General features: G+C 40.0%; 1 protein-coding gene across 3 annotated transcripts in view; it reads left to right on the forward strand.

The window, feature by feature from the left end:
• Positions 1–22,254, forward strand: part of CUX1 (cut like homeobox 1) — a 406,407-nt gene that overhangs the window by 181,058 nt on the left and 203,095 nt on the right. For all 3 annotated transcript variants that reach the window (XM_084651152.1, XM_084651150.1, XM_084651151.1), the window contains exons 4-5: positions 1,955–2,033; positions 21,807–21,944. In XM_084651152.1, the coding sequence (XP_084507278.1) occupies positions 1,955–2,033; positions 21,807–21,944 (217 nt within the window). The remainder of the gene's footprint in view (positions 1–1,954; positions 2,034–21,806; positions 21,945–22,254) is intronic.

Raw genomic sequence — 22,254 nt, forward strand, 5'->3', positions numbered from 1 at the left:
TACTCCATATTTTCCTGGGTGCAAGTGAGATCAGAATTTGGCTCATTTTTCTACATGCAGCTTTGAATTGTGTCAAAATAACTTCTCTCTCTACAACCTTTCTCTGTGTATCCCAAGATTGTGTTACTGCTTCCAAGCATTGTGCAGATGCTTTTAGTGTCCTTATTTTCCTCCTGGACCCCTTCCCCCAAGTCTTTTCTTGGTTTATATACCGTATTGTGCTGTTCAGTAGTTTTTACAATTGTCCGTGTCTCCTAGTTTTGTTGCCTTAACGTCTTTATAATCTCTACAAGTCAGTTATTAGTCCAAAAGACTAATTTATACAAGTCATTTGGAATTTTTATGCTCTGTTCCTGTGCACAATGTCTAATTTCCTCCATTATGTTACCCATCTATAGTTCTAGGCTTTTCAAAATCCTTCCCTTTACAAAGTCATTTTCATATAAAGTAAACAGATATGGCACCAGGTCTGACCCTGCAGCACCCCCTTCCTTATCTCTCTCCTCCCTGAGCTGTTTCCTTTCACTGGCACCCTGTGTTTCCTGTGCCAAAGCCAGTTTAGAATCCATTTCAATAGGTTGCTTGTAGGATACTTTCTTATTCTGCAAGTCAAACGCTCATGTAGTAGAGTATCAGATACTTTCCTGAAACATGGATACAGTAAACTATCTCCATTGTTTCAGCCTTATCTACCAAATCAGTAACGTGGTTAAAGAATTCAAGGACATTTTTTAGACAGGACCTTCCTTTTTGTAGTTCATGTTGACGTACACATCTTTCAAATGTTTCATAGTGTTATCCCTTATCAATTGTTTCTCTTTAGTTGAAATGAGGCTTAGATATCCAGATCCTTCCTTGAGTTTTATTAAAAATATGGGTACTATAATATCCATCCTTCGAGTACTAACTAAGACCTCAGTATACTATTAGAAAACTTTGCCAAAGACTTTCCTGTTTTCCCTCATTATCTCCTTCTGCACTGGAGAGTATAAAAACAGTGCTTGGTCAACCTTTAATAATGATAAATGTTTTGTTATCTAATCCAATGCACTAGGAACTTTAAAAAAAAATCATATTCTTCACCCAAGGAATATTTAGTGCATTCTCAGAGTTGTTACCCTTCCTTTTATTTTGGGAATGAAATCACTGAGAAAAACTATAGTAAACAGTATTGGGTAAATTTTGCCCTCACAGGTGGATGCACAGCTCCTCTTATCTTCAGGAGGAGTTCCACATACATGTCTATGGGCAGCATCTGCCCCTACTGGTGTAATTTAAGGTCACAAAAGGAAGGATATTCAGAATTTAAATGGAAATATGTCTGATCTTTACAGGAGAACTCCTTTGTATGTGGGAGATCCATGACTGCTTAGACTTTGGTATAGCAGTGTTCCAGGAAAAATGTCTCATGACTTGCCAGGAGACCTGATAGAAATACAAAGCTCTGCACATGTTGCCGAAAAAGGTGGAAAGGGACCAGCAGAGAGACAAACCTTGCCTGTATATGATGCTGTAGTATAGCTAGGCTTCAGTTAGTGGCAAACAAATTAAATTATTCATGGAAAACCTGTGTCCCAAATACATTTTTATATATATATATATATATATATATATATATATATATATATATATATATATATATATATATATATATATAATGCCAAAGAACTAAAATAGATGGTATTGGGCATAAAATATGGATGTTTACTGTTGTGTTAGAATTGGTCTTTTAGTATATTTAGTACAATCACATAGAAAAAAATCATATTATACAGCTGATTCCCCCTAGTACTTCCCAATATGTATATCGAGAACTCAGGTTCCCATTTTACATTTGAACTAAATTGATACTGTTGATACATTTATTCATTTATGTATATGGTGCCATTGCTGTGCATGTGTCTTTGTTTTTCTTGAACAAGTGTAAAGCTTTCTTTTCCCTCACCCTTTTTAGATTGATGCATTGGGTAAAAGAAGCAAAGAAGCAGAGGCAGCCTTCTTGAATGTCTATAAGAGATTAATTGATGTTCCAGGTAAGCAAATTATTATCCTACTCTGAAAAGCAAATGATCTCAATAGTTCCAGATGCTACTAGGAATTCCTTCTTCTTCTTTTGCCTTTGCTAAGTTATATCTGAGTAGTGGTTTTATTCTCAAATTGATGTACTATGACATTGTTTCTAATGGAAAGAACCCTAACTTAGGCGCATTCATGGCTCCTCTTAAAACAGTTGATTGAGTTCACATGTTAAGTATTGTAAGAATCATTTTATATTTAATTGTTGTAGTACCATATGATTCTTAAACCTGTTCTGAATGTTAATGGTTTATTAAATAAATTCACAGCCTTTCGAGAGAGACTATCTGAAACTTTATCTTAATGATGCAAACCAAATAAATTAATGTCGTAGCTCCGTTTAAAGTGCAGAGAAAAGAGCAACTCTGCGCATCTCCAGGCAAACACAAACCTTTCAGTTTGTTTTCAGAGCTCAGTCTCTATCACTGCTGCTAAATAGTTGTGAACAGGAAAAGCATTTTGGATATTGACAAACTAAACTCTGTCAAGCTTCAATTTTATTAAAATTAAGTCTGTACCTAATTATTAAGTAAAGGCTGTTCATGTATAGCATCAGATTGGAAGTTTCCTTTATTCCTGGGGCAGCCCAAATTTTAAGATTTTTTTTTCTCTATTTACAATTTGAGAGAGGGTATAGTTTTGTATGGTAAATAGGTGCATTAGATTGGTTGGAAATTTTTTATTTTTGCTGTCATGTTCAGATAAGATGGCTGGGAGTCAGAGTCCTGGGTATTCTTTCCAGCTCCATCATTGTCTGCATGGTCATGGACAAGTGACAAGTTAGACAATCATGTATTCATTGCAAATTTCTAACAGTAATACAATTCTCAATTTTTTATTTACAGCTTGTTTCATCATTAAGTATTCATCACTTAATTCCCCAGACAGAGCATTATAATTAAAATTATTATCATTTGTATTACAGAAGTGCATAGAGGCAAGGGCCCCTTTGTGCTGGGTGCAGTACAATGAATATATAGATAACATATCATGGACTCGTCCATATTCATTCTGCCCATCTAAGGGGGCCTGCCGTTCCCCAGGCAGTAGCTTATCCAGTTAGGTTGTTCAAATATGGCCTGTGAGTTTTTATTCATTTACTTGTTTCCTACTCTGTGTCCTCACCCTTTTGTAGATAAGTCACAGTTTACTGCACTTGCCCTGTGGCTCAGAAAGGTAATAGATTTCTCCAAGAAGGCCTATACTTAAGTGTCCCATGCAAGAGGCATATGGCAGCCTGCTACGTTGTCTTCTAAGCCATAATTTGTCAAACAAGTGAACCTGATTTCTCATGGTCCATTTTCAGCACTGATTGGTTACATAGAAAGAGAGAGCAGGCTTCTTCCCACTCCTGCACAGTAGAAGATATTTTCAGAAGAACACACATTATCATAGGTGCAAGATCCAAAAGGCGTAAAGTCAAATTGAAAATTTCATGTGGAACATAAAAATATATGGTTTCAGAGTAGCAGCCGTGTTAGTCTGTATTCGCAAAAAGAAAAGGCGTACTTATGGCACCTTAGAGACTAACAAATTTATTTGAGCATACGCTTTCGTGAGCTACAGCTCACTTCATCTGAATGCATCCGATGAAGTGAGCTGTAGCTCACGAAAGCTTATGTTCATATAAACTTGTTAGTCTCTAAGGTGCCACAAGTACTCCTTTTCTTTTTATAAAAATATGACTCTCCTGTTCGGGGATCCTTACTTACGAGAGAGATTTCTATAGTACCTCGTTGTGAGTAAAAGACTTCTTCTTTTCCTTCGTTAGCCCAAGCGTTATACATGCAGTCTTTCACACTCCGCAGTCTTTCGTTGCTCACCTGTTACATATACACGTTGTATTTTGTATGCCAGTCAGGGTTTTTTTTTTGTTTTGTTTTGTTTTTTAATTTTGCGATTCTTACCATCACAGGAAAATTTAAGATGGCTAGGTTAGAACACAGTGGAATCTGTGGGGCTGGTAATAACTGCAGGGTTTCCCCCCTCAGTTAAATCTCCAGAAATCATGCCTCATGGACAGTGGCATTGGAACAAGTTTTATAGTGGGGGTGCTGAAAGCCATTGAAGAAAACTATTAACTCTGTATGTGATGGAAGCCACTTCAAGCCAGGGGACAATGCCACACTCATAGTTCCAGCACCCCTGCTTGTGGAAGGAAGAGCCTGCTTGGTGTTCACCTTTTAAATGAGATTGGGTGGTGAATGGAAAGACTGCTGTTAGATCCCTGCCTGTGGTGGAACAAAAATTTTAAAAATTGAGAATAAACCCAATATATCCCTTTATGGCTATATACAGGTATGCAGGCACTTATTTTCCACAAACCATTTAATGAAAATTAAATCTAGTCCATCAGGGTGAAAAGGTGAAGCACCTGTGTACTTTCCCAGATGTCTTCGTGTAGATATGCTGCTTATAGTGCTGATACTGATAATGCCATCATTTTGTGCTAGTCTTTCATGTTTTTTCCCGTCTTTCATGGTCTTCTATGTTTATGGATTGCCTTTCTCTCTCTAAATGATATCAGCTTACCTTTGTCAGGCGTGTGGTGTTTTGCTTGTGTTTAGCACTACATATGTGACCTACCACTTCTGTCGTCTCAAATATTTACTCATATTCTCAGTTTCAGAATGTAGCTATGATTTTTTTCCGATGTGCATACTAAGCTATGCCATTCTGATAATGCTATGATCCTGCAGAGATGCAGCATGGAACGAAGGTTGGAATTCTGCAGAGTGGCTATTTAGTATCACACATCACTGTTATATGACCAGGGTACAGTTTTACCAGAAATTAAGTATTCTTTATAGTACCATATTAAAAATTGCACCTGTCTAAATCCCAGCAGGTGGTTTTATGGGTCTTGAAGAAAGCATATATACCTCTGTTCAGTAATAACGTACATACTTTGTATAATTAAAAACAGCTACTATTTTAATTTTACTCATAAAATATATCCATACTGAAACACCAGATGTGATCCTTTATGGATTCAGCTAAGTTTGAGGACTTTCTTTACTGACTTGTATAGCAAATTTTCACTTGGACTCATCTGTAAAGAATTTGGGAAAAAAGTGACATTTTTATCTGCATAATTGCCCTTATGAATAGAATGGTTTGCTCATATAAAGGATAGCTATGCCCTTTCCCACCTATTTATATTACTATTCAAGTACCCCATCAACCTGTGTGTACTAAAAAAGCATCATTCTTAAAGTTAAATCCCATAAAGTATACCTTGAGTATGTTTTGTGTACATTTATGTTGCTTTAATTGTTCAAAAATATCCTCACCCATAACTATTTCACATTTGGGGACAATGTATACCTTCAAATCAGCGGCACTGCTATGGGTACCCGCATGGCCCCACAGTATGCCAACATTTTTATGGCTGACTTAGAACAACACTTCCTCAGCTCTCGTCCCCTAATGCCCCTACTCTACTTGTGCTACATTGATGACATCTTCATCATCTGGACCCATGGAAAAGAAGTCCTTGAGGAATTCCACCATGATTTCAACAATTTCCATCCCACCATCAACCTCAGCCTGGTCCAGTCCACACAAGAGATCCACTTCCTGGGCACCACCCTATTCCGGAAAACTACTGACCGCTATTCCTACCTACATGCCTCCAGCTTTCACCCAGACCACACCACACGATCCATCGTCTACAGCGAATCTCTACGATACAACCGCATTTGCTCCAACCCCTCAGACAGAGACAAACACCTACAAGATCTCTATCAAGCATTCTTACAACTACAATACCCATCTGCTGAAGTGAAGAAACAAATTGACAGAGCCAGAAGAGTACCCAGACGTCACCTCCTACAGGACAGGCCCCACAAAGAAAATAATAGAATGCCACTAGCCATCACCTTCAGCCCCCAACTAAAACCTCTCCAACACATCATCAAGGATCTACAACCTATCCTGAAGGACGACACATCACTCTCACAAATCTTGGGAGACAGGCCAGTCCTTGCCTACAGACAGCCCCCCAACCTGAAGCAAATACTCACCAGCAACCACACAACAGAACCACTAACCCAGGAACCTATCCTTGCAACAAAACCCGTTGCCGATTGTGCCCACATATCTATTCAGGGGACACCGTCGTAGGGCCTAATCACATCAGCCACACTATCAGAGGCTCGTTCACCTGCACATCTACCAACGTGATATATGCCATCATGTGCCAGCAATGCCTCTCTGCCATGTACGTTGGTCAAACTGGACAGTCTCTACGTAAAAGAATAAATGGACACAAATCAGATGTCAAGAATTATAACATTCATAAACCAGTCAGAGAACACTTCAATCTCTCTGGTCACTCGATTACAGACCTAAAAGTCGCAATATTACAACAAAAAGACTTCAAAAACAGACTCCAATGAGAGACTGCTGAATTGGAATTAATTTGCAAACTGGATACAATTAACTTAGGCCTGAATAGAGACTGGGAGTGGATGTGTCATTACACAAAGTAAAACTATTTCCCCATGTTTATTTCCCCCACGTACCACTGCTGCTCAGACGTTTCTGTTAACTGCTGGAAATGGCCCACCTTGATTACCACTACAAAAGGTGTCGTCCACCCCCCCACCCCCCCCCGCGCTCTCATTACAGTGTGTATGATAACACCCATTTTTTCATGTTCTGTGTGTATACAAATCTCCTCACTGTATTTTCCACTGAATGCATCCGATGAAGTGAGCTGTAGCTCACGAAAGCTTATGCTCAAATACATTTGTTAGTCTCTAAGGTGCCACTAGTACTCCTTTTCTTTTTGTGAATACAGACTAATATGGCTGCTACTCTGAAACCAAAAATATACTGTATGTTTTGTTGGGGACCAAGACATTTTTTTTTTAAATAAAAAATTCTTTTCTAATTTAACTTCTTTTTATAGAACAGAGTTAATATAAATTTATTCCTATCATGTGAATTGTCAGAACTGTGCCAATGGTGGAAGTTATTTTGAAATACTAGGTTTTTTCCCCTTCATTCTTTTTTTCCCCTCCCCCTTAGAAAACAGAAGATATTAGGGAGGTTTTCTTGTCTTCCTACTAACGTCAATGCATTTATGCCAACAGCTGAGTTCACAAAACTAGAGAATAAAACATATTTGAGTAGCATTTAACATTTGAACTACTAATGCACTCACAAACCTGCTCTGTGACAAGGGCTCCAGTGTGCTGATGACAGGTCCCTGCCCTGAAGAGTTTACAGTCTAAAAAAGACAAGTGGAATAAAAAGGATGGAGGGAGAGGATAATAAAATACATGCAAATTTCTTACGTATATTTGCATGAAATATTACAGTTGCAGATTGCTAAGGGGCCAACTATCAACCCTTACATCTAGCCATCATAAATTAGCTGACTTCTTTTATATGTGCCACATTGGGAGTAGGCCTTGAGGAGAAATTTGAAGGAGAAGATGGACTTATGGATCAGTTGAGGGAGGGTCTTCCACATAAAGAATTACATAAGTATTTTGTTCATACGTGATTATGATTCAATCCTGCGAACGCTATCTGGCATAATGCTTTCTTCTGTAAGTTACACTATTCAAGTACTGGCAATAGATGGTATAAAATTAATCAAGTAACCAGTAATAAGTAATCAATAATAAACAAAAGGGAATTATTTCCATGCCCAGAAATGAAAATCTGCTTTTTCTTAAAGAGCTCTTAATACCATGATTCTCATTTGTTTATTATTTATTTTTGTATATTAACAACTCTGTCAAGGGTATTAAAGATAAAACTAAGCTAACTTTCTTTGACAGAGTTCCAGCACTGCAATATTGTATGTTAAGAATTTCAGATATGTTGGAGTCTGGAGAATTTATAATTGGCTAGAGAGAACTTCTTTCATGTAGGTCACCATTTCAAATGCTTTATTTGTTTATATCATGGTAGGCCCAAGAATGTGCTATGCTCTGAATATGTAGGAAGTTCTGCCCCCAAGAGTTTACAATCTAGAAAGATAGGCAAACGGGACTTGTGGGGAGGGAGAAAGGGATACAACTTAAAGGTTCATTTAAAAAATGTTTTTGTTTAAATCTTATGAGGTCAGAGGTGAGGTAAGAGAAAAGGAAGGATGGGATGAATTAATGGGAACAAGGGAACAGGACAAAGGAGGAGGGAAGGGGAAGAAGAGATCCAGGCTGCTTTTGTAATCTGATAAAGGCTTCAACAGCTACTAAAGGTGTTACAAGACAGTTTGTCTTATGAAGTGGAGGTTTCAGGCTATTACCTTCATTTCGTGCTTTTCAGAAAAGGACACCAAAAAGTAATCCTTCACTTACACCGGGGATGATAAATGTTGGGAAGTAGGAATTTGTTTTGTTTGGTTATTTGTTTCTTCCCAAGTACAATGTATAATATTAAACGAGAGATACAAGATTCATGATAACTCAGACAAACAGGAGAGTGTATACACCAATTTACTTACCAAAATGGTCAGAGAGCCATGGAACTTGCTTATTTATAACATAAGCATACTGCCCTTTGTGCTTATAAAGTAATATCAGTTGTATGTACATTTTAAAAAGGGGTGAAGAGATGAGAGTGAATCAGGTCCCAAGTGAGCAAGTTACAAAGATTCTGAAATGGGACACTAAAATATGTTTGAAAAAGTTAGTACATTCTAAATGCTTCTAATTGTGTTGATCTTCAATCATTTGGCAAAACTGTATAAAGAGCAGGTGCAGAACAGAGTTCTGCTAGAGCTAAACAGAGAAAGGGCATGACTTTTTAAATGTTCAACATCTAATAAACTAGGCAGGATTAGGCCTGGCTAATACTTGGATCAGTGACTGGTAGTAAATGAACACAGTCTTGGGAAGTAGGTCGAGTGATTCAGTAGGTGGTTCCTCCCCATTGAGGGCGAAATCCTTGCTCCTGTTCCAGCTGCTTTATGCCAGGTAAAAGGGCTGGAGCAGAATAAAGGGACTCTGAAACCCCCAGTTCTGTCTCGGAGAGAATTTCCCCAGCACAAGTATTATGGAAGATAGCTATAAGGCTGCCTTCCATAGACCCCCTTGCAAGCACTGGTTTAGGGGATGGAGAGAGGGCAGAGCTGGGATTGGGAGGGTTGCATTAGGGATGCAGGGCCACTGTACATAGGAGTAGCGCTGCGTCCCAAGAGGGAGCCCGGGGAGGCTGTCATAACACCTTTCAGAGCAGCTTTCTGGAGGCTGCTTTACCCATTGGATCATCGTAGGATTGGGAGGGTGCAAAGGTGGTTTAAGGCTGCCTTAGCCCTCTCCCTCTGGGTTACAAGTATTGTGATGTGCCTCTTACAGGTGCAGCATAAAATCTCACCCAGTATCTGTATTGGACCAATGCATGGTGTTCAGAGACACTGTTGGTGCTGGAAGTACCGTCTTTTAGGTGAGAGACAAAGTCCTGACCAGTCATGATCATTAAAAGACCCACTTCAGTGTCCACATGTTTGGAAACTGAACTCACACTAGTTACAGCTTTTTCTGTTACCTGAATACATGGCTTGGACTTGGACCATCTTTTTGCTGACTTTAATCATAGAATATCAGGGTTGGAAGGGACCCCAGAAGGTCATCTAGTCCAACCCCCTGCTCGAAGCAGGACCAATTCCCAGTTAAATCATCCCAGCCAGGGCTTTGTCAAGCCTGACCTTAAAAACCTCTAAGGAAGGAGATTCTACCACCTCCCTAGGTAACGCATTCCAGTGTTTCACCACCCTCTTAGTGAAAAAGTTTTTCCTAATATCCAATCTAAACCTCCCCCACTGCAACTTGAGACCATTACTCCTCGTTCTGTCATCTGCTACCATTGAGAACAGTCTAGAGCCATCCTCTTTGGAACCCCCTTTCAGGTAGTTGAAAGCAGCTATCAAATCCCCCCTCATTCTTCTCTTCTGCAGGCTAAACAATCCCAGCTCCCTCAGCCTCTCCTCATAAGTCATGTGTTCCAGTCCCCTAATCATTTTTGTTGCCCTTCGCTGGACTCTCTCCAATTTATCCACGTCCTTCTTGTAGTATGGGGCCCAAAACTGGACACAGTACTCCAGATGAGGCCTCACCAATGTCAAATACAGGGGAACGATCACGTCCCTCGATCTGCTCGCTATGCCCCTACTTATACATCCCAAAATGCCATTGGCCTTCTTGGCAACAAGGGCACACTGCTGACTCATATCCAGCTTCTCGTCCACTGTCACCCCTAGGTCCTTTTCCGCAGAACTGCTGCCTAGCCATTCGGTCCCTAGTCTGTAGCTATGCATTGGGTTCTTCCGTCCTAAGTGCAGGACCCTGCACTTATCCTTATTGAACCTCATCAGATTCCTTTTGGCCCAATCCTCCAATTTGTCTAGGTCCTTCTGTATCCTATCCCTCCCCTCCAGCGTATCTACCACTCCTCCCAGTTTAGTATCATCCGCAAATTTGCTGAGAGTGCAATCCACACCATCCTCCAGATCATTTATGAAGATATTGAATAAAACCGGCCCCAGGACCGACCCCTGGGGCACTCCACTTGATACCGGCTGCCAACTAGACATGGAGCCATTGATCACTACCCGTTGAGCCCGACAATTTAGCCAGCTTTCTACCCACCTTATAGTGCATTCATCCAGCCCATACTTCCTTAACTTGCTGACAAGAATACTATGGGAGACCGTGTCAAAAGCTTTGCTAAAGTCAAGAAACAATACATCCACTGCTTTCCCTTCATCCACAGAACCAGTAATCTCATCATAAAAGGCGATTAGATTAGTCAGGCATGACCTTCCCTTGGTGAATCCATGCTGGCTGTTCCTGATCACTTTCCTCTCATGCAAGTGCTTCAGGATTGATTCTTTGAGGACCTGCTCCATGATTTTTCCAGGGACTGAGGTGAGGCTGACTGGCCTGTAGTTCCCAGGATCTTCCTTCTTCCCTTTTTTAAAGATTGGCACTACATTAGCCTTTTTCCAGTCATCCGGGACTTCCCCGGTTCGCCACGAGTTTTCAAAGATAATGGCCAGTGGCTCTGCAATCACAGCCGCCAATTCCTTCAGCACTCTCGGATGCAACTCGTCCGGCCCCATGGACTTGTGCACGTCCAGCTTTTCTAAATAGTCCCTAACCGCCTCTATCTCCACAGAGGGCTGGCCATCTCTTCCGCATTTTGTGATGCCCAGCGCAGCAGTCTGGGAGCTGACCTTGTTAGTGAAAACAGAGGCAAAAAAAGCATTGAGTACATTAGCTTTTTCCACATCCTCTGTCACTAGGTTGCCTCCCTCATTCAGTAAGGGGCCCACACATTCCTTGGCTTTCTTCTTGTTGCCAACATACCTGAAGAAACCCTTCTTGTTACTCTTGACATCTCTGGCTAGCTGCAGCTCCAGGTGCGATTTGGCCCTCCTGATAACATTCCTACATGCCCGAGCAATATTTTTATACTCTTCCCTGGTCATATGTCCAACCTTCCACTTCTTGTAAGCTTCTTTTTTATGTTTAAGATCCGCTAGGATTTCACCATTAAGCCAAGTTGGTCGCCTGCCATATTTACTATTCTTTCGTCTCATCGGGATGGTTTGTCCCTGTAACCTCAACAGGGATTCCTTGAAATACAGCCAGCTCTCCTGGACTCCTTTCCCCTTCAAGTTAGTCCCCCAGGGGATCCTGGCCATCCGTTCCCTGAGGGAGTCGAAGTCTGCTTTCCTGAAGTCCAGGGTCCGTATCCTGCTGCTTACCTTTGTTCCCTGCGTCAGGATCCTGAACTCAACCAACTCATGGTCACTGCCTCCCAGATTCCCATCCACTTTTGCTTCCCCCACTAATTCTACCCGGTTTGTGAGCAGCAGGTCAAGAAAAGCACCCCCCCTAGTTGGCTCCTCTAGCACTTGTGCCAGGAAATTGTCCCCTACGCTTTCCAAAAACTTCCTGGATTGTCTATGCACCGCTGTATTGCTCTCCCAGCAGATATCAGGAAAATTAAAGTCACCCATGAGAATCAGGGCATGCGATCTAGTAGCTTCCGTGAGCTGCCGGAAGAAAGCCTCATCCACCTCATCCCCCTGGTCCGGTGGTCTATAGCAGACTCCCACCACTACATCACTCTTGTTGCACACACTTCTAAACTTAATCCAGAGACACTCAGGTTTTTCTGCAGTTTCGTACCGGAGCTCTGAGCAGTCATACTGCTCCCTTACATACAGTGCTACTCCCCCACCTTTTCTGCCCTGCCTGTCCTTCCTGAACAGTTTATAACCATCCATGATAGTACTCCAGTCATATGAGTTATCCCACCAAGTCTCTGTTATTCCGATCACGTCATAGTTCCTTGACATCACCAGGACCTCCAGTTCTCCCTGCTTGTTTCCAAGGCTTTGTGCATTTGTATGTCCAACCTTCCACTTCTTGTAAGCTTCTTTTTTATGTTTAAGATCCGTTAGGATTTCACCATTAAGCCAAGCTGGTCGCCTGCCATATTTACTATTCTTTTGACTCATTGGGATGGTTTGTCCCTGTAACCTCAACAGGGATTCCTTGAAATACAGCCAGCTCTCCTGGACCAGTCTGTAATACCAGTTGACATATTTTTCTCTTTTTTTCTTATTGAATTAATAATTGGGATAAGTATCGTAGCTTTCTAAAAGCTGAAATAATATAGGGAAAATATCCCTAAAGCCTGCACTTTAAGAACTCTATTACATATTTATCAGGAACTGACACATTAGGTATGGTGGAGGTTTGGAGGCTTAGAGAGAAGGTGCAGGTAGATGTTGGCAATGGCTGGAAGATTGTGCCTTAGGGGAAGAGACAGAATATTCCTGGGGGCAGTGTGAAGGTTCAGGTGGGAGTAAAAGCTGCAGCATCCTTTGAAAGATGCTGCTCTAGGGACTGTTGCTACAGCTCTGCCCCAACCCCCAAGCCTGCCCGCTACTACCCCTGTCAGGGTGTCCAATGCTGCAGGCAATGCTAGAGTTCAGAGTGCAAGATGTAGGATTCTTGATTCTACTTGTGAAAGGACAGATGAGGATAGTGACCCTCTTCCCTCCAGTGTGAGACTGAAGTAGAATAAGGCCCGAGCTTTTTATCAAAACATATTCTGAATGCTTTTCAGGGGAAGAAAGGTTGAGGGTAAACGAACTACAAATTTTTTTATTATAGTTTCAGAATAGGAGAAATTAGTCTTAGAGTTTGAGTGCTTTTCTGTAACATTGTATTGATCTTAGGCTGCAAGTAGTAAATTCAGACTTCCTCAGATGTTACTGGAATATAGGGTTGCCACGTGTCCGGTTTTCGACCAGAACGCCAGGACCCTGGCAGCTCTGATTAGCACCACTAACCGGGCTGTTAAAAGTCCGCTTGGTGGGAACTGCCTGAGGTAAGCCTGCTTCCCACGCCCCAACCACCTGCCCCAGCCCTGATCCCCCTCCTGCACCCCAAACCCCTCATTCCCAGCCCCCCCCAGTCTGCACCACCAGCCAGAGCCCTCACTGCCTCGCACCAAGAACCCCTCATTTCAGGCCCCACCCCAGAACCCGTTCCCCAGAGCCTGCACCCCAACCCCCTGCCTCAGTCCAGAGCCCCCTCCCATACTCTGAACCCCTCTGCTCCACCCCCCACCCCCCCAGCCTGGAGCCGCCTTCTATACCCCAAACCCCTCATCCCTGGCCCCATCCCAGAGCCCTCACCCACTCCCGCACCCCAACCCCCTGCCCCAGCCTGGTGAAAATGAACAAGTGGGTGAGGGTGGGGAGAGGGAGCAACAGAGGGAATGGGGATGGAGTGAGCAGGAGGCGGGGCCTCAGAGATGGGGCACAAAGGAGGGACGGGCAGGGGGCGGGGCAAGGGTGTTCAGTTTTGTGCGAGTAGAAAGTTGGCAACCCTACTGGAATATTAGAAATTGAACTGGAGCATTCTGAATTGTGGTTGTTCCTCCTGTGAATTATTAGGCTCTTTGTCTGATGCCATATTGTATTCATAAATTTTGTGAAATATTATTTTATTTATAATTATGGAGAACTGACTTTTATGTTTAAAAATTGTGGGAAGCTTTATTTTTGTAGCTTCTTTGAAAGAGAAGGACACGAATGTAACTTAAGGAGCAAATCATGCACCCAGCTAACTGAAACTCTGTTGGAGCGGTATGGACATTAGTGCAAAAAAAGAAATGCTGCTTCTCAAGTCAGGGCAGGCCTGGAGCACCTTTGCAGCCAGTGCGGCAGTAGAAGCTCTAGCCATTCTAGGTTTGGTAGATAAGGTAGATTTTAAACAATAGCCATGGTATCGAGGAACCAATTTATGGCTTAAAGGATACACACAATTATGGTTCAACTGGCCACATCCCATCACACAACACTTCACTCTTCCTGCAAGCTGTGGAGAATGCTGCTACAGGAGAAGTGCTCTATGATGCTCCATGAGAAACAGTCTCTCAGTGTGCCACATCCTATATCTGACCTTCTGTCCAAGCAGCAGAATCATGTTTCTTTTGCCTTTAAAGCAGTGATACTCAGATTGAGGCTCAGGAGCAGCAAGTGGCTCTTTAATATGTCTCCTAGGGCTTTTTGCAGTACATGATATTAAAACGCCATGTGATTTAATTATTAACCGGGATATTTTACTATGTTGTTAACCAATTGTAGAATACTTGGTCAGTCATTTTGCTGTGAAAATTATATATATAACAGTAAATGAAACTATGAATTCACTCTACTGTGGCTCTTTTGGGTAATGTTGATTGCTAATTTGGCTCTTGAACCATTAAGGTCTGAGTATCACTGCTCTAAAGCCTTCAGATGCCTGCAGAATTTAGGCTTGTACTATTTTTTGATAATGAAGACTAACATTCCCTTCACTAAAAAGAAAAGGAATACTTGTGGCACCTATGAGATATTTATTTGTGCATAAGCTTTGAGCATAAGCTTTTGTGAACTACAGCTCACTTCATTGGATGCATGCTGTAGCTCACGAAAGCTTATGTTCAAATAAATTTGTTAGTCTCTAAGGTGCCACAAGTACTCCTTTTCTTTTTGCGGATACAGACTAACACGGCTGCTATTCTGAAACCTGTCATTCCCTTCACTGTTTGTGGACACCTTAAATTCCCTGCTGTAGTGTTTTGTTTTTTGTTTTTATGCGGTGTCCTATTGTTTTAATCTAAATGGGTGATATGTGTTTGGGGGTCAGGCGGGAATGCTCCACTTTGTAAAATTGGAAAAATAAGGGATAATTCAGCCCATTGGAAAAACCAGATGATATGTGTAATTCTTGGTTTTAAAGCACAGCCTTTTCATGTTCTATATAAAATGGGGGGAGGTGGGGGGGAGGCGATGATGGGCTTTGTTTCAAAATGGAATTAGGGCAATAACTCTTCTGTCCCTTGGGCTAGTGGAGTCACAGGGGAAGAGGAGGAGAGCTGCAGTTTATTGCATGGAATCTTTGCCTCAGTCTCTCTAGGCTATTTCAATTTATCCCTGAATTTTCAGGGGAATAATTAATGAATTAATTAAGTATGCTGTGAGGTATTTGAATATTCAAAAGCCACAATGTAATTATTATTTTTCTAAAACATGTTTTCAGATTATTTTCACGTGTGATCTCCCAAGAAATCATTTGCATTTACTCCATCAAGACCTTGTACAACTCATTGCCGTGCCTTTACTAACCCAGAGACAGTATTCCTAAGGAGTGCCTCCACCACAAATGTTTGTTGCAAAGATGAGGCTTGGGGGAAAAAACCAATATATTTAAAAACTCATTTTGCTTTGTGGTGATGACAGTGTGACACAGCAGAACTTGTGAACTGGCTTCGTTGTGTTTTTTTGTACGTTTAATTGTAGTTGTACATTTAAAAAACTCACATTTAGGAATTTTCTTTCACTGCTTGTCATTTTGTGTGGGAGTTTCTTGAGAACAATTGCTAAAAAAGCATCACTTAAGACATAGTTTAGGCAACACAAATAGTCTCTTTGAAAGAATTGCAGTGCATTGGATGTATTATTTTTAGATCCAAACCTTAGGAAACACATTACCAATTATATAAAATATTAATTGCCACTAGTTCTGGCAGTGTTTCATAACTTGCTGTCTTACTGTTGTCAATGTTATAGGCCTGTAATGAGGATGAAGCAGGGGTGAGAGAGACCAGACTTTTGTTCTGAAAAATCACGTCAAAAGCTCCATATCTAAAATATCAGGTGAACAAGTTTTTATAAGGTGGTTCAGATTTTCATTACTAAACCAAATAAAATGGGAAACCTGATTTTCTGTTCTTAAGTATGGAGTGGTGTACCCTTTTTTCTGTATGTCACTGAACAAGGGCACCAGTAAACTCTGAAATTAGAGGCTTATGATTAGTTTTAAAGGTTTATGATTTGCATCTTTCCTGTCCTAGCAACATATTTGTACATTTCAACGCAGGTATTACATTACTAGTTACTGTTAGAAATGGTGCAAGTGTGGATATTTTAACACTACCACTGTGGCACAAAGTTAAATCCTACAACATATGTAGACACATCTGAAATTTATAGTGACCTGTGTTTTAGCACGTTACTCTTGCAGAAATTTTAAGTCCACAGTCATGCTGATGTGAAAGCTTTGTGTGGAGACTTAAAATTCACAGAGAACATTGTCCTGATCCTGTTGAACATACTCCATTCCATACATTCCAATTCTCTCCCGTTGGCAAAACAGGAATCAGTCCCTATGGTTGAGTCTAGGGAGCACTTTATAACTCATGCCTTCTGTGGTTAGGAGTTCCCATTTTCCATAACACCAATTAGCCACCTACAAAATCTTTTAAATATAAGAAACAATGTGGCTGTATACCAGAAATGGCTAGGACACTGTTATGTTTGCTGAGCAATCAAGTAATCATCACTTCTCACATTTCAGGTACAATCTCAAGGCTTGGTAAAGCAGTTTCTATAAAGAAACCTCAAGCCATGCAAATGTCCTCAATTTTTTTTTAATAGTATCAGGGATAGTTAAGGGTTGGTCAATACTGTGTGAATTGTAAATTTAAACAGTGACAGTTTTTCCGTCTTAGTTGATAGGATTTACCTTTCCAGTCTGGCTTTGTATTAGTCTCTTTGTCTTGTATTAGTTTGCAGATGGAATAATTAATTTTAAATAGGGACGAACTACATAATATAGGGCACAATTGATTTTTGCTTCTGAAGTCTGTTCACATTATTTAGAAATAATTTCACTATTTTTTTCACTTCTCTATCTTTTCAAACAGGTACTATCAGAAATATTTTTAAAGATTAACTTCTTAAAATTGATCTTATTTTTTTTTTCTGCTGAGGTGCTTTTTTCTTTTTCTTTTTAAATAAATAAGGTGGTCCCAGCATATTCAATATCTAGACAGCTTTTCATCAGTTGCTCATCAGCATGCTAATTGCTGTATGACTAATTATGCCCTGAATTCCAGTTGATTTTCTTAATGAGACAGCTGGGTTAATTATATAATCGTATGATTACATTAGCCTAGAGTGCACTGGCGAAAAGTAACGCATGCAGGAGCGTGATGTCATTGCATGAACAGCACTCACAAGGGGGTGCATTCATCTTCTGCCTAATGACAGGGGAGGGCAACATTACCCACAGTGCTCTTTGTGTAAACAGTTATATTGAATTATTAAGATCTGTGGGTTTTTTTCCAGCTTGTACAATGCATGGAGAATTGTTTTTGAAGAAAACTCAGTTTGGAAATTCATCTGTTCAGTGATAGTCCAGTTTTACTTTGTGGTACTATGGCAGAGTTTACATTTGGTCTAAGCGTTAAAATGTTATGGCTATTGCTGAAATGTTACATCAGGCTGGTAATGCAGTGCATTGTTTCACTGAGATCCACCCTTCTTTTACTTTAAAACCCTGCTCTTAAAATATGCACAATAGAACCTGGCTCGTCCACACATTTATAAACTCCACCAAAAAATTGGTGTTCTTTCCCCTCTCAGAAGTGGTTTAACAGCAGATCCTCTTATTAAGGCCTTATATTAATTTGACTAGTGTATTTTGTTTTAAAAAAAAAAAAAGAGTGTGCATTAACTAGTACATTGTGAAGTATTATCTGCCAGGAAAACGACACTGCATTTGTCCAAAGTTAACACAGTTGTTTTTTGCATGTCTTTGTTCATTCAGAGGCATATCCAGCCCCCTCCTTCTTGACCAGAGCCTCATTTGTAGCTGCACACCTGCGCATTCACACAGGTCTGCCATGTGTGTGGCCTGGGAGACCTGCTCAGAGTGAGCTCCTTGTGAAGCAGCACTGAGAAGGCAGCACATGGAAAGGTTAGGGGAAGGGTGAGTTCTGTGGACACTAGCCCATCCTCAGGGCTTGAGTGGCATAGAATAGTTTTGACTATTATTTAGTATTTCTATTATGGTACTATGTCTGACGCTCAGTCAAGGATCAGGGCCTCATTATGCTAGTCACTAAACAAATAGAAATAAAGATGAGTTTCTGTCTTGGTGTTAGGATGCAACAGGTGGATTAGACAGAAAAAAATGGGTATGGGGAGTTGGAAGATGAGGTCATAATAAAATGAAAGGTTTAGCATAAAAGCAGGTATCTCAGCTCACCTTTCACCTAACTAATGCCAGATGGTAATGATTTATAGGCATTTTTGTATACTAGCGATTTTAGCATTTCCTCTCTTTCCCCGCCTTCTTGTCAGCTCTGTGCCCAGGCGGGGCACCAGACTCTTGATTTGGGACTTAATCTCTAGCTTGCAAAATTGTCATTTACAGTGAGTCTTTCAGTTACTAGTGTCGATTAGCAAGGTTTTGCTGTACTGGGGGTTAGAGAAAAAGCACTCCCTTATTTGGAACCTTGTCTTTGCTGCTTTCTGTACGCTATCACCATTTCATTTCAGTTCCTTCAAATGTCAATGACCTCCTGTTAAATTATATGAAATCTGTGTAACATAAAAAGACAGCCTTTTATATGTGCAAGTTCTGGTTGTTCCCCCCCTCCCCCAAACCCCCTCACACCAATCAAGAAGAAAAATATAACATCAAAGATTTCAGATTGTGGTGCTTACATTGAACACAGTAATACCTGTGTGAAGTTTAAATGGTGTTGGAGATAATTAAGAAGACCAAAAAGCTGTGATTTCTAAAGTTTAAAATGCACGTTGGGGTTTGAGATACATAAATTAATTGTTTGACTCTCTAGCCAAAGCAAGTCATAGTCATTATGTTGTCATGCAGTAATTAGTTTCATTTATAAATTAAGCCTAAGAGGTACTTCGGCAATGCCTTTTACGAATCCCAAAACAATATTCTAAGGCTGCAGGCTTTTAGTTGGTCAACTAAGCTATAGTAAAGTTTGAAATTTAATGCATGGGAGACGGTTTTTACATTTTGGTCCTTCTGTGACTGTTTGCTACTTTAGCATTAACCTTTAATAGAGCTAAATTAAATATACATGTCCTGATGAATAATTATGAGGTTGCATGAATTTTTATTTACAGTATAATGCTTTACAGGGATTGAAAATTTGACTAAAGGGTTAGTCATTATTCACTTTATAATGCATGTGTTATTTTTATACGTCTTTGAATTCCTTCCTAATTTCAGTCTAGAAAAGCATTGTTTATTTGGAGCAGACAGCGTCTTGTATGGTGCCAACTATCAGAGGGGTAGCCGTGTTAGTCTGTATCCACAAAAACAACGAGCAGTCCGGTGGCACCTTAAAGACTTACAGATTTATTTGGGTGTAAGCTTTCGTGGGTAAATACCCACTTCTTCAGATGCATGGAGTGAAAATGAAAGCTTACGCCCAAATAAATCTGTTAGTCTGTAAGGTGCCACCGGCCTCCGCATTGTTACAGCGTCTTGTGCGTATCCTGGGTTTTTAAAATGAATGTACTAAAAATGTTTTTAAAAATCATGGGGATAGAAGGCAGTGTACGAACACTGGTTCTTATAAATACAGTTTGTATTGGCCATGGTATTTTAGGCCTGTTAGCACAAATGTTAATAGTATTTTATAGAAGTATCACAGATAAAGTTTTAGGTCCTCACTTGCTATATTTTTAAGTTTGTATTATAGCCCTAAATCAAATAGGCTGACACCATCCAGTCTTTCTTTATGATTAGTAGTCCAAAGTGCTGGACGGGCTTTGCTGGAGAAACACTGGGCTGAAGAAATGTGACAAAATGGTCGTTCTAGGTAATGGTTGTTTTGGCTGCATGGGAGAAGGTTCATGTTGTGACAGCCTGCACCTTAACTGGACTGTGTATAAATATTGTAGGGACTTCTCAGTGCTGCTATAACTTCAACTTTATGTATAATTCCTTACCCAGACCCCCTGTACCTGCCACAATAACATTTTAAATTTGATTTATTACAAATATTTTAATAGAGATAATAATAATGAAAAGTATTTGGCCTAAAAACAAATGAAAAATCTATGTAGTCATAAACTATGAATGTACGTACAGAGAATAGATGACAAGCAGCCTAGATTTTATATTATGAAGAAGGTATGTCATAAGCTGTTGAGAAACTAAATAACAAAATGCAGTATACTACTTACGATGTCTCTGAGTTCAACATAACCCAGCACTGTTCTTTTATAAACTGTGAAACAACGCTAGCATATTGAAAAACACACAGGCTCATGCTTAATGTGTTAACAGAGGTACAATAGACTTATTATGTTTCCAGAGACTGAGGGTGGTCTGAAAAATTAATGACTACGGTGTTTGAAAATTAAGTGAACTCCATAATATATACTGTTGTTGATCCACTGAGTTTAGTGTTTAGCATTCCTCAACAGGAGACTAAATCTTTGCAGCCATTTCACAAGTGATGCTGGCGCCCATAAGAGAAATGCATTCAATAATTTTTTATAAGTCCATTGGACTCCAGCATTTTCCAACACTGACTGGGAAGCTGAGATCCCAGAATAAATTCTCTATCCGTACATGGCAGGTGTATTGTAACAGTGTTTTTAGCTGAATAGAAATTGATAGAATTGACAATAGGAGAACATATAAAGTGTTTCAAATTTGTATTTAATTTATTGTGTAAGAAAAATAGAGAATAAGTACCATAAAATCTCCAGTTAGCAGAATTAAATTTTATTAGCATTCGCATCAGTTGTTTACTAGTAAATGTCACTATGATAGAAAATGAGCCAAAGGTTTGTAATCATATTCACGCAAGAGATTCTGATATCAAATAACAGATCTTTCACAGATCCCCACAGCCGTACTTGTTTGTGCCTTATGGCTGAGGGCCTTATGGTAATGGTATAAGCTTGTTCAAAAGTATGGTTCTTTGAAAGGGGAGGTATTTAAAGGACTCCATTAATCAGTAATTAATATAATTTTTGTTGCTTTTACTCAACAAAAGAACAACAAAACATCTTGTACATTAATGTCTTTTTCATAAAAATAGATTGGATCTCGAGACTTTTCATGCCTGGTTAGTCTGTGTCATTTTAAAGATGCTGTCAAAATACTTTCAGTCACTTTAAAAAGATATTATTCATCATTTAGAAAATAAGGGAGAGCCTAAATATAAAGAATTGTATATCATTTTAAAAAAACACGTGAGAAAGTAGAGGAAAGTAAATAAGACCTAGGCTTTACTACAACAACACTGCATATGACCTTTAGAATGTCATTTTAACTAAGGAAGAAGGAGAATTCCTCCACAAAGAATTTCAGGATTCTGAGCTACTAAAGCTATAGCGGTGTTGCTGTTGTCTTTTTATTATTTAGATCCAGTTCCAGCTCTGGATCTAGGACAGCAGCTTCAGCTGAAAGTCCAGCGCATGCATGATATTGAAACAGAGAACCAGAAACTTAGGGAAACTCTAGAGGAATACAACAAGGAATTTGCTGAAGTGAAAAATCAAGGTAGGTGGAAAAAATTGCACTCTTTCTCTCAGATTGTAATTCTGACTGTTTGAAGAATATTAGGATTAGCCCTAATTGTATTTCATAAAATTAGTGTGCGCAGATATATTGGTATTTAATAAAGGAAGACTATTGCATGCTTATAGCCACTTCGAAATTTGCATGTCTGCATATGACTATTTTACTTTGACTGGACCAATAGGATTTCCTTTAGAACTTTTCCTATAGTATCATGTGATAGCTGGACATTCTTCTTTTAAGCATTCTGTTGTTGCCTTCAGCACTACCTAGTAGTGATCCAGCTAGCATA

This window comes from Lepidochelys olivacea, assembly GCF_965140295.1.
Source record: "Lepidochelys olivacea isolate rLepOli2 genome assembly, chromosome: 17".
Lineage (NCBI taxonomy): Eukaryota > Metazoa > Chordata > Testudines > Cheloniidae > Lepidochelys > Lepidochelys olivacea.